This window comes from Pezoporus wallicus, unplaced genomic scaffold (assembly GCF_028554395.1).
Source record: "Pezoporus wallicus isolate ANWC-B61680 ecotype Strahan unplaced genomic scaffold, APGP_CSIRO_Pwel_v1 contig_2, whole genome shotgun sequence".
NCBI classification, from domain to species: domain Eukaryota; kingdom Metazoa; phylum Chordata; class Aves; order Psittaciformes; family Psittacidae; genus Pezoporus; species Pezoporus wallicus.
In genome coordinates this window covers 1,292,055-1,304,500 of record NW_026639478.1, presented here as the reverse complement: position 1 = coordinate 1,304,500, position 12,446 = coordinate 1,292,055, and the positions used below count along the sequence as shown (strand labels likewise).

Here is a 12,446-nt window from a genome sequence, read left to right as displayed (position 1 = left end):
AAAAAAAAGTAGGGTTTCATCTTCTTCCAGCTTTCTAAAATGGTCTGAAATGTATTTTTTTCTGTACTGGCTTAGGAACACATGCAAACCCATCAGGCTGGACCTTCACTGAGTTCCCAGAAGCCTAGAGTGTTTAAGTGTGATACTTGTGAAAAAGCTTTTGCTAAGCCAAGTCAGCTGGAGAGACATAGTCGCATTCACACAGGTAATGCCAAAAATTATTTTTATCTCACAAGATGTTCTCATGAACATGTGGGCATTATGTTTGGAGTCCTTGCACTTGGTTTCAGGTAACTGCATTCAGATACCAGTATTTAGATTAAGCTTAAAAAAAAAAGTGAATTTCTAACCCAAAGAGTTTAGAAACTGAAATAAGGAACAGCAGATTTGAAATCTCAGAGACTGATGTTTTGTTCAGAGCCAGAACTTTATGCTTCACTAAGCTTCTTCATACTCTGGGACTAGCAGTACTGCAACGGTGATGTGAATGCATAAGCTTGTATCTAAAAGTTTGTCAATCTTTGAAACAGATAAATAAAAGCATATTTTAATGTATTATTTAAAGTGGTGTAAAGACTCTGGATATGATCATCTTCAAGCATCGTAAAATGTGCAGATGAGTGGGTGTGCTCAATGATGTTAAATAAGTGACAGTCTTGACTACCGATGCCGACTGCTGTAGGCAGTGCTTCATTGTCATTGAACTACTTAGTTCATCTGTTTCTAATGACAGTGCTTTTAATTTGTTGTGTTCTTTTCTGCTTAATTATTTTAAACTGTTACTCTATAAAATAGATGTCTAGGGAGCACACATTTTTGATAGAAGTGCTTTTCAGGTTGCAGCTTCTGCCCTGCTATAAGCTGAAAGCTGTACATAGGATGGTCCAACTGCATTCACCTTCTGTATCTTAAGGACAGATGCCCAAAAACTGTTATAAAACTGGATTTAGCAAGGATTGTATTACTGTTGCCTGATGTTGTTGAAACAGAAAGTCAATCCACATGATAGTTATTCTTCCAGAAGAGAATGTTCTTCTAAAAGTCTCTTAAGACCGAAAGAGTGAAAATGTGCTGTACAGATGTTTTTGGAGGGGTGCTCTTACATAAACTATGATTGGAAAGGCTAATGTAAACCTAAGCTGATGTGCTTTCCTGAAGGTATGATCCTTGTGTAGGAGAAAGTACTTGTGATTTCTTTCCTGATTAAACCTTTTGAATGACTTCTAATGGGCAGTACCTACTGAATCAGCGGCCAGAAGGAAAACACGTTATTTTTCTGAATAGCTTTAAATATCTTGTACATTTGGGTTTATCAGTGAAGAGCAGTTTGGAGAAGTATTGCCAAAATTAGATGGAAGTAGGTGCTTCCAGTTCTACCGGAAAGACACGTGGTAATCCATTACACAACAGCAGAAAGGCTGTTCATCTTAACAGGAAAACCTGAAGTCAGAAGTAACTGAGGAAAATTAGATTTCACTTCAAACTTGTGAAATCATTGTTAACAAAAATAGAAAGAACACTTTTGTGCTTCTAAGGGCCTTTTTCTGAGAAGCTGGATTTAACATGGGAACTACAGTGTATTTGTAAGTTCTGAAAGTGCTTTTAGAAGTCCTTAATGACATATACCAATGTGTCTTCTGTTGATGTCAGAGGTTGTGGTGTTGAGTGTTAAAGCAAAGGTCTGGTTTTGCCAAGTAGGTCTTTTAAATATTTTTATAATTAATATGTTCTTGAATTTCTGTTTAAAAACAGTGTGCTTGACAGGTTTGGAGTAATATGCCTGCTGTGGTAAGGTGTGGGAATCACTAGTAGCTATTGGCATAGTAGGTCCCATGTAGAAATACCGGAACTTTTTTTAACACATTTGACTTTCTGGTTTCTTACAAGCATCAGCTTTGTTAATTCTATAATATGGCTTTATTTACATTATTCTAAATTATGTAAAAAGGTGATGGTTCCATTGAGTACAGAAAAGTCAAACTGGTAAACTGATTTTTTTTGCTCATCTATTAAATAATTGACTTGGATAATAAATTGGGTAGGAAAGATAACCATATCAGTGGTTTAGGATTTACATAAATATTCTGACACTTAATTTGGGTTGTCTTGCTGACAGTATGAAGCCATAGTACTTTGAAAAAGTATCAAGGAGAAGGATCATGTCTACTTAATTTCTAGGTCATCTTGATAGTTTTTACTGAATTCTGAACTGTATTTTTATGTTGAAATGAGAAATCATTAAAGCAGTTTTTCTTTCTTATCAGGGGAGCGGCCATTTCAGTGTACGCTATGTGAAAAGGCTTTTAACCAGAAGAGTGCTCTTCAGGTCCACATGAAAAAGCACACAGGAGAGAGGCCTTATAAATGTGATTACTGTGCAATGGGATTTACACAGAAAAGCAATATGAAACTACATATGAAACGGGCTCATGGTTACACTGGTATGTAGCACAATGATAGTAATGGTGAATTCAGAAAGCCATGTGCTTTCCTAGGAAAGCACAAAACACTTCCTGTAAGTTACTGAGGAACTGGGCATTAATAGCCAGAGACCAGAATTGGTAAGCTGATAGTGGCACATGCAACCCAAAAGCAGGTTGAAATAGAGATTGGTTACTGTTTATGGTTTGTTGTTTTATATGTGGAGTTCTGTAGTGCAGAAATACAAAGTTCAGACACTATTATAGAAAAACAGCCAATTATATTAAGGGGTTTTAAATTATTTTTCAGAGAGCCTCTAATGAATTTATAGAATCTGAAGTAGTTGTAGAACACCTTTCCCAGCATGATTCCTTTGTTCCCAAGTGCTGTATTTGTAATATTCTTATACTATACATCGAATCAAACCGACTTGTCTTTTCATCTTGTACTTTGGTAGGTCCTGTACAAGAGCCTGCTGGTCATCCAGAACAAGAAGGAGAAGATATTAGTCGTGCTCTGAATTTAGAAGAGGTGGTACCAGAATCTTCAAATGAATGGCAGAGTATAGGCAATGTTTTTCGATGACACCTTAAAATTTGACAGCTAAAAACGTTTCTGGGACTCGAATTTCTCTGAACAAGTTTTCAGAAAAGTCAAAGGCGGATTTTACAGTTAAAGCTTCAAACATTGAAAATGTTAACAATAGAATAATATATTAGGTTTTTGTAATTATTTACAAAAAAAAAATACTTTAAAGAATCATTCTTTTTTTTAAGCTTGTAGATGAATACCGGGAAAACATCATTTAATCTGTGCTAAGTCGTCTGTGAATCAGTGAACTCAGGTAATACTGTATACAGTTTCATCTTCTAATTCACAGCCAGTATATCTATTTGAAAAATAAACTGGAACTTCATATCAGAATAGAATTACTCCCTTTTTTAAAGGAGGTGAAGAACAACTTTGTGGGAATACCATGAAACTGTTGGTCAGCTTTCTTATTTTTTATGTGCTTGAAGAAATAATTGAGGTTGGAGACAAAGTGTTACAGAGAAAATGCATGCAGTATAAAATAGGATGGTTTGTGTTTGGGGTTTTTTTTTTTAGGCACAAGAAAATGCTGTACTTCTGGTTTAAGTTTTTTGTTGGCTTTTTTTTTAGTATGTTTTGAGAATTTGTTGAAGAAAATAAAATGCCATGAACTTACGGCTTTTCTTGAGTTCAGCTCTCGAGAAGGGAGCATGTGCATTTCCATTCCAACCGCAAAGGCAGTTAGTTGTTAGTATTCATGTGAAAAGTCTGAGCATAAAACTCGGCAATACTTATTTAAAGAGAATCCAAACTAGAAGATGTTCCAATGAAAGCCTCTTCTCTTTTTGTTTGCTGTAATGCATCAGCAGGTACATATCTCAGTATCTGTGGAAAACACAGCCATATACTAAATCGGGGAAATAAACATACAGTTTAGTGTTAGCAGTGAGAAAGTTAGATGCACACCAGGTCACCTGTGTTATACAATATTCCCTGGTGCCGTAAACAGTTATAATTTTAAATCTGTAAATTCCTCATTAATTTCTTTGTGAAATTTAGAAATATGTTACTTTGTTGTTGTATAAGTCATTGTTTCAGCAAACCTACCTAGCTGACTTAAGTCATGCTTTGAAAGGTGCCACTTGTTAAGTATATTCATAACAAAGAAACACTGGAGTAAAAAACATAGTCATCTTTTAGACATTCCAAAGACAGAAGCTCTTCTCTTATTTTTACCTTGTTCTTTTGAATTTTATTTATATGTTACATATATATAGAGATATATATATATGTGTGCTTGTATATGTATATATATATTTAAATTTATATGAGCCTCTGTGTGGCTGATCAGTATATTTTGTAAATACTAATCCCAGTTGCAGGAAGTTCATGTTTTCAGTTTGCCACAAGTACTTCTATATCAGTGGTGGATTTGTTGTACTATAATACGGAGCTGGATTTTAATTTACCTTATGAAAGATAATTGTTCTCAGATCCAAAAAGCCCTTTGCTGTAAATATTGTCTATACTTTGTCTATGATATAAACCACTTATTTCAGATTGCTGAAGCAAGAAATCACTGTTGGTTTTGATAAGGCGTCTCTTAATTCTTTTGTTAACTTTTTGGCATATGTATATAAGTAATATAGTTGGTGACATGGAAATAACACTTTTGTTATGTGTAATATTTAATTCAAACCCATGATAAATAATACTACTTTTTTCCAAATTCTGTTTCGTGTATTGTTTTTTAGCATTTGATTCTGGATTCTACAAAATTCTAAAAATTCCATTCACCAGAAGTGCGTCTCTCAACTTCCAGCAGTGCCTTTCCTTCCAGACAGCCTGTTAGTGTTTTAGCAGCTTAAGAATTGAATATTTTACATTTTGCAATATTTCACAGTTGTCTTGAGCACATACTGGCCCCATGGCATAGCACCCTGTTTATCTGTAATAATACAGTAAATGTGTTGCATGGACCATGTATAAAAGCTTTTCCCTGTTCTTTTAGAAAATACTGTATAAATGCACAGCAAAGTTTGTTGCAGTTGATTTGCTGCGTAGGGGATGACACTTTCAGGAGGTTGACAGAAGATTATTTCCAACTGGTCATATGCAGATGGAAGTCTTCCTTTGTAATGGGACTGTGATTCCTGAATCCTTGAAAGCACTCAGTCTGTTCTATCAGCAATTGTTTTGCCAGCAGGTAAAAGCTGGTAGTGGCTGACTATGTGCTAAAAGCAGATCTCATGAGTAAAAAGATGCTGTTTTCAAATGGTCACTTCTCAAAGTACTATATCTTGGTTGGAGGCAACAAGTGTGTGGTTTAGGTCTTGGAAGTATTAAGTAAGCAGTGTGAGTTATGGAGTCAGCTAACATGTTTCTCTCGTTCAGTTTGATTCTCCAGCACTTGGGCATCCTGTCAGTTACAGTAAATAGATTTTTTAAAAAACTTCTTTGTAACATGGTGTTTGGTTTGCTTCCCTGCATCCTCCTACCCCATGAACATCAGTAATTCACTCTTGAGAATCCTGACAGAGAGATTTCAATCTTGGTAAGAGTTTTTCAAAGCAGTATTAATCTGTTGATGGTTCAGTACAAATACAGACACTGTAACCAATATGTTGATATTTTCAAAAGCAATGTTGAAGTAGGTGCAGAAAGACCTATGCTAAGGCATGTTTGAAGAGTCATGTGGTATAGTGGGTAAGTGAATCATGCATAGGAATGCCTCTGCTCTTTCTGGTTTGATGCAGTAGTAGACTTACTCTAGCCTCAGGCTTTTTGGCTTGTGTCTGCTCAAGCATTTCTTTTGGTTTATGTCTGTTCCTTCACAAGAAATGACATACTCCCAGTAACGGTTGTGCATTCAGGAAAGATCCTTTGCTTACAAATCCAGTAGCCATTTAAACTGCTGCTTTTCAGCAGCTTTTCAGTGAAAGCACTGGTGAGTAATTATAAGAATAAATTTCAGTCTAAGTTTTAATCTCTTTTAAGACACGCATGTTGGTAAAATCATGCTTTAAAGTACCATACCTTTTCTTCTATAGGAAGTAAATCCTAAAAAGCCGATTCCAGCCTCTGGAAAAGATGACTGAGGGAAAGCAGAATGATAAAGGCATGGAAAAGCCTTGGATAAGTTCTGTACTTCTATAGTGTGGTATTTAGAAAGATGTATTTCTCAATATTTTCATCTTAAGTATTCTTTCCTATTTTTGATGGCTGCTTTAAAAAACAACTTGATTTTTACATACCCTGTTCTATGAAGATGCTTCATGCTATACTTGTTTATAAAGGGTGGGATTGGTATACCGTAGGCATTTTATGCCTTGTTTGGTTTTTAGCTGCCACTCCACAGACACTGGCCTCCCATAAATCCTGTGTCAGTTGTCAGTGTTGTGGGCCGTGCTAAGTCACCAGTAATGTCACTAGCCGTCTGTGTGCAGGCAACTGGGTTGTGGGTCCCAAAGTGTTCTTTTCTAGTATCTGAAAATCATTCATAAATTGAGGAAAAAAAAAAAAACAACAACAAAAAACAGCTACAGAACTTCATCAATGGAGGATAAAAAACCCCAAAACACTGCAGAATTTCATATATGTGATCTCCCCTGTTACAGAAGACAGAACTCGTCCAAGTTTCATTTCAAGTTGATTACTTTATTTCAATAATGAATATTTTTAAAAGCTGTGTTCCTATAAGAACAATACGTATTCAAATTAAATCAACTATTGCATTGTAGAGTATACATCTGGATGAAGCTACAATAGAAAAATACACATAGCAACCAATGTAGGTAATAGAAGATGTAATAAGTCTGTGTATGCTTAATAATTTTGGTGGTTTTGTTTTCTTTAGTCTCTATGTATTTTCTATCCTCTTGTCTTCCATTGCTTCATATTAATGGACACTGATTTAAACCTACAATAGATTTAGATGTGAAATGTAATTAATGTACGCATTCATAGGTAACTTTTACTGGGCACCTATTAGGAATGCAGTTTCAACCTGGGAAGCGTTAAATGTAGTCTACAATGCATAGGCTAAAACTAAAAAAAATAAAATAATTAATCAGACACTTAGATGACAGCTTGAAGAAGTGAGAAGTTTAAGTAATAAAACAGTGCAATTCAGAAGAGCCTTTTATTTCCCTAAGTGTGGTTGGAAATACCATTGCCACACATTCATTTTAGTAAGTTGTGAACAAGTAATATCTAAATCTAACTCGGCTATAATTTATTTCTATAAGGCAACTACAATACCACAGTTAAATGTTCACAGTAGTTTACTATGAGTTTGCTTTGGTGCACTGCCCTTAACAGGCATCCAGATGTTCACAGCCAAAAGGTAAGCCAGGCAAACATGACACTGCTGAGAAAGATACGAGATTCTAACGTGAGATGTGCAGGACTATCTGAGATACCAATACTGAAGGGCTCTCTTTCAGAAATTAGACCTACTTGTTTATATGTTTACTTATTTATTGTGCTGCAAAGTTTATGCTGTTACAGCAGCATTTGTCTGAAGCACCAGCGACGTCCAGTGGTCACTTGCGCAATCTTAGATGTTTCTTCTCTGGGAATATCCCTTATTTCTTAACATTAGTCTAACTCAAATTTGAAATCCTCTTTCTCTCCCTCATCTGCTCTTAATTCTAATGGTTTGGATGCAATGAGCAATTCATGGTATGGAAAGAATTTCCTTATTACTGTTGCTCCGCATCTTATTGATTCTGCAACATCTGCCCCCTCCCACACTTCACATACCTTGAACTCCCAATGTTTGGTAAACCTTTCCATGACTGCCTAATCCTGTTATAAAAATAAATTATTCTGTGAGTGAGAGAAGGAAGATTAAAACACAACAAAAACCAAATCAAAAAAAGTGTTTGGATAAACAGTCCTTACAACTTCTGCACATGGTGGATTTTTGTAACAGCAGTGTCTCAGAAATTCATTAACAGCAGTGCTCAATATTCAAGACATTAACTCTTTATTTGTAATTCTGATGTTCACTAAAATGAAATCAGAAGACTTGAGCTCAAATTAGGTGCTTGGGAGAAATAAATGAAGTCCAGCATACAGTTAGGGCATCCTGGAGAAGAATGAGTAGTCAGAGATCTTGTTACTTCACATAAAATAAGGAAAACATCTAGTAAAGCTACTCTTTGTGTTCCTTTCATTCAACTGTTGGTCAGGGATTGCCAATAAAAGTTTGTATAATCATCTACTGCATGCAGAACCTAACTGGCATTAAGTAACGGATTGCATCTATCTAGGTAATTGTTGCAGTTATTAATTTTAAGGCAGTTACATTATGAAGCAGAGTACATGATCCTTGGATGGCATCTTAGAGCTTCAGCGCCTAGCAACTGGTGAACCAGACCGGGATCCAGGTCGGGACCCAGAGCCTCCCTGTGGAGGGAATAACAGAGTTAATTGAAAAGTATTGTGTATTTGGGACTATAAGTTAAAAACACCCATGAATCTGTAGTAGGAAAAAATATTGAATATTACCTAATGAAAATGGCTTGCAGTGGCCTCTGGTGTATTGCTAAATATTGCTAGGATTTTCACTTCAAAGAGATAATTGGGTTTTGCATACTTTCACTTAGGATTAATTTACTAAATGTCTCATACAGGGCTGGACAGTCTCTCATGAGTTATTTGTAGGTGCATGTTTTTATTCAGGCCTTCCTAATGAAAGCAACTTACTTGCTTAGGCATCTTGGAAGTTTATTTTTTTAAGGGTACCCATGAACTGTGTGTATACTTGATAAAAAAAACCACCAAAACCAAACCCTCCAGACCCTGCATATGAGTTATGAGAGTCTCACATCTGAAAAAATTGAAATGTAATGATTTTATTCTGTAATATTTATTAGGGTAAATTGTCAATGCGATTATATCGGCGTGAGTCTTGTATGGAAAGGTTGGATGCAAATACAGGAAAAAAAACTAGAAAAGAGAGCTGAAACCTGGCCTATTTTTACAAGCAATAAGAAAGCATCAAACTAGAAAAAAACCTCAAACTTGTGACAATTCATGTATCTGCAACTGAGAAAAGCCCTAGAGCATTTTTACAGCAAAGATGGTCCAAGCTGAAATGACTGAATTCCCTGGTCTCTTGATTTATTAGCTGTGCTGGTGGGGCTGTGCCATGACTCAAAATCTTGAACTGAACTGGCCAAATGTTTATTTTTTGCATGACAGTTTTCTAACTTGCATATGTGGTGTCAAAACTCATTGTAATGCCATATTACAGGAGTTCTCCCAACTAGGGTGGGAACAACCAGAGACTGTTCAAGTTGAAACTGCATCTCAACCAAATACGTGTCCAACATACTACCATTCTGCAGCTTATCAATTTGCTTTCATTTTCACTATTCTGAATAATCTAACAGCAGCAGCAAGCTGTGTCACTTCATTCATCTGTGTTCCAGGTCATTTGGGAGCTGAGTAACAACACAGATCCTTGCACAGGTCTTTGTTGTGGGGCTTTGTGGACTTACCTTCTTTCCTGATGGTAACTGATTGTGTACTTTTACCTTTTTTCCTATCATGTAAATAGTTACTAGACCCATGAGATAACCGTCTCATTTATCCAAGCAAATCTAGTTCTTTCAGAAGCTTTAAGGAAATGTGGTGGTTTCAAACATGGCAGGTTCTGGAAAGGTTTGGCCTGGACTCTATTTTTGGTACTTCAGTGTAAGTTCAATTGTACTTTACCAGTTTAAAGATTCTGGAAAGAGTGCCCTGGCCCTCATGATAGGATCCCTTATGTCCCTTGTGAGCAGACTTATGCTCATAGAATTTTCCGCTTCCTCCATATCCTGGCTTGTGTCCTTCACCACCCTGCAAAGAAAGATTTTCATGTATATTGCAAATTATTGCATTCCAGTTACCCTATGTACACTGTAATATTTTTTGATCACTGAAATGAATTAAACAAGAAATCTAATGTTAGATCAAAGTAATCTTCGATATAATGAGCAAGGTTGAAGGAAAATATTAGGAAATTATTTGAATATACTCAAATCTGAGGGAAGCACCAATCTGTAAAAGACAATAATCGAAAAAGGATACTCAGAAGGTTACCCTGCATGACAAAACTTAAAATGTTTCAGTTTCGCAAGTTCTAAGGTAATAAGCACGTCAACTAATTTGTGCACTTCTGATAATGAAAGGAATGCTTAATGGCTTGAAGGCTTTAATGTTTTGTCTGAAAATGCAGGTAATTTATATGTCCATCCCATATAAAATCAAACCTGTGGTAGAGAAGTAGAATGTCATTAGTTGTGAGATAACTGTGGGAAGAACTTGTCTAATAACTGTTCAGGCTGATCCTTTCTTACTGGAAGTGGTTGCAAGGAAAGGTGGAACAAAGTACTTGAATTAGTGACAGTGTTAGATTTGCTGACTTTACTGTGTAAGAGCAATTCCATCTGTGGAATAAGCGCCCATCTCATCCTAGCCTCCCCTCCCATTTTTGTCCTTCCCAGGAAAATTAAAATGCAGCAGATGATAAGTCTTCCAGGAGTCTTTAAGGGAGGAGAGCTTTGCCATGCAGTGGATTTTGCTCCCTTTGTGCTAAAGCAAAAGAAATTATCGCTGCAAGGCTGTCAAGTTGCTGGGTAAGAGCAAGCAACAAAATTACCATCATAAAAGTGCTGTGGGAGGAGGAAGGAAAGTGGAACGGGAAGAAGCAAAATAGCGAAATTGAGACAAAACAAAATTATCACGTTGCTGCAGCAGCTTGAGGCAATGGAGCAAGATATGCTTTGGCCTGGTAAATAAAATGGCTGTTACTGAAAGCATGTTTGTCACCTACCCAGCTAAATCTGGTGAGGGATAATCCTCTTCCCTGCACATGCAAGAAATAGAAACAATGACATGATGATCACTATGGAACATACCATCTGGGTGTACCGTACACAGATGATGAAAATGCAGTAAAAATAATGAAGTGCTGGCCATATAAAGAGGCAAGAGCTGAAAACAACAATCTGTACAGTCATTCCATGAAACACAAAAGGTAATATTCTTTGTTATAATTACAAGAACTGACTAGCCATGGTTTGTCAGTGTTACGTACTTTAGAGGCCAGCTGAGCTTAGTAAATAGAGGGACAGTTCCTGGTGGGTGAGGCTTGTTTGAGAGCATTACCTATTACTAGTTTATTATAAAGCAACCACAGCATAAACAAAATGAAACTCACTGAGAGTGACTTTGGTTTGTCTTGTAGCAAGTCAGGAAGTGCACGAGGAAGAGAACCATGGCTTTTCTGTCTTAGTCCCTTGCTTTAAATATTCCCAATAATAATTCCAGATTTTTCCTTAGTACCATCAAAGAAAACTAATTAGTCTATCAGCTGAATTGGTATACATTAGCCCACTAAAGACCTTGGACATTGCATGAGCCCCTTAAAATGCTTACCTTTGCTTGCATTGGGGGAGGTGTACGGGGTGAGACCTAAAAACCAACACAGAAATGTTGTAAAACCAAGGAAAAATAAATGTAGGGAATCATTGAGCCTTTTGAATTATTATCTGTGAGTTAGCAGGATTAAGTGCTAAGTAATTGCACTGAGAAGCTCCTCTGCTGTCCTAGGCTTTGCTTAGAATACACTGGATTTTTGCCTATTATTTTTAAACAGAAAGCATTTCTTAATGCAGCCAGTGCTGAAGACAAAGGGACAAAACCTGTTAATGGTGAAGCTGTATAATGGTAATGGTGGTTGAAATTTGATTATGCCGGAGAGCGTTCACCCACTGCCTTGTAGCTTTTCAGTATTGTTTGTGTTTCCAGGTAAAAAATATTTTTTTGTGTTAGAACAGCCTGATGAGCTTAAAGGCACAATTCACAAGACTAAAATAATGGTTAATGGCTGGGGAGTATTTGGTTAGTGATGGATCCTAAAGAATATAGTTCATTTTAGTGCATAACAAGAAGAGAGAAGACTTACAATGTTCTTGAAGAAGTGGACTACAGGGTTGTCATCACCAGGCCGGCCATGCTGAGATCTCTGGGGGATGGACCCTACATGGTGGCTGGCCCTGGCTGCATGTATATCCTGAAAAGCACAATAAGCGTATCGCTGGGTCAGCTAGGAAGGAGGGATAATCGGTGACTATATAAAAAGAAGAGTCACTTTCACCAGGAATGAAGAGAAAAAGGCTACAGAGATAGATTGCAACTTAAAAGTTGTCAGTGCTCAGAAGGAAGCAGTGCTCGGTATTTTAATGCAATGGTAAATGCAGAGTATGTATATGGACATATGTTGTGCGTATATATATATGTATATGTATATGTATGAGGGTGTACCATGTTTTTCAAGTTACAGCCCTGTGTGGAATGAAACCTGTTACTGGAAAGTTCTGCTAGCAGAAGCCTTGTAGTTTTCCTCCTTTCATAAGTGGGATCATAGAATATAATTTTAGAAATGAAACCTGAAATGGAGAAAAAATGACATTGGGTCATTCTCCATGTAAGGGCAG

The 12,446-nt window shown here is 36.6% G+C and overlaps 2 protein-coding genes across 11 annotated transcripts in view; one reads left to right on the top strand and one right to left on the bottom strand.

Moving 5' to 3' along the window:
* The window catches only part of ZNF236 (zinc finger protein 236), a 72,988-nt gene extending 69,419 nt beyond the window's left edge, over positions 1-3,569 (top strand). For 8 of the 9 annotated variants that reach the window (XM_057414717.1, XM_057414715.1, XM_057414714.1 and 5 more), the window contains 3 exons: positions 76-205; positions 2,265-2,441; positions 2,879-3,569. In XM_057414717.1, the coding sequence (XP_057270700.1) occupies positions 76-205; positions 2,265-2,441; positions 2,879-3,006 (435 nt within the window). In that variant the 3' untranslated portion in view covers positions 3,007-3,569. Of the gene's footprint in view, positions 1-75; positions 207-2,264; positions 2,442-2,878 lie in introns of those variants that run through there. The other variant, XR_008972830.1, reaches the window with a different exon arrangement.
* A 3,019-nt stretch (positions 3,570-6,588) lies between these two features.
* Positions 6,589-12,446, bottom strand: part of MBP (myelin basic protein) — a 110,316-nt gene continuing 104,458 nt past the window's right edge. The window contains exons 5-9 of one of the 2 annotated variants that reach the window (XM_057414723.1): positions 11,915-12,022; positions 11,386-11,421; positions 10,781-10,813; positions 9,679-9,804; positions 6,589-8,364 (exon numbers count right to left, since the gene is read on the bottom strand). In XM_057414723.1, coding sequence (XP_057270706.1) covers positions 8,308-8,364; positions 9,679-9,804; positions 10,781-10,813; positions 11,386-11,421; positions 11,915-12,022 — 360 coding nt within the window. In that variant the 3' untranslated portion in view covers positions 6,589-8,307. The remainder of the gene's footprint in view (positions 8,365-9,678; positions 9,805-10,780; positions 10,814-11,385; positions 11,422-11,914; positions 12,023-12,446) is intronic. The other variant, XM_057414724.1, reaches the window with a different exon arrangement.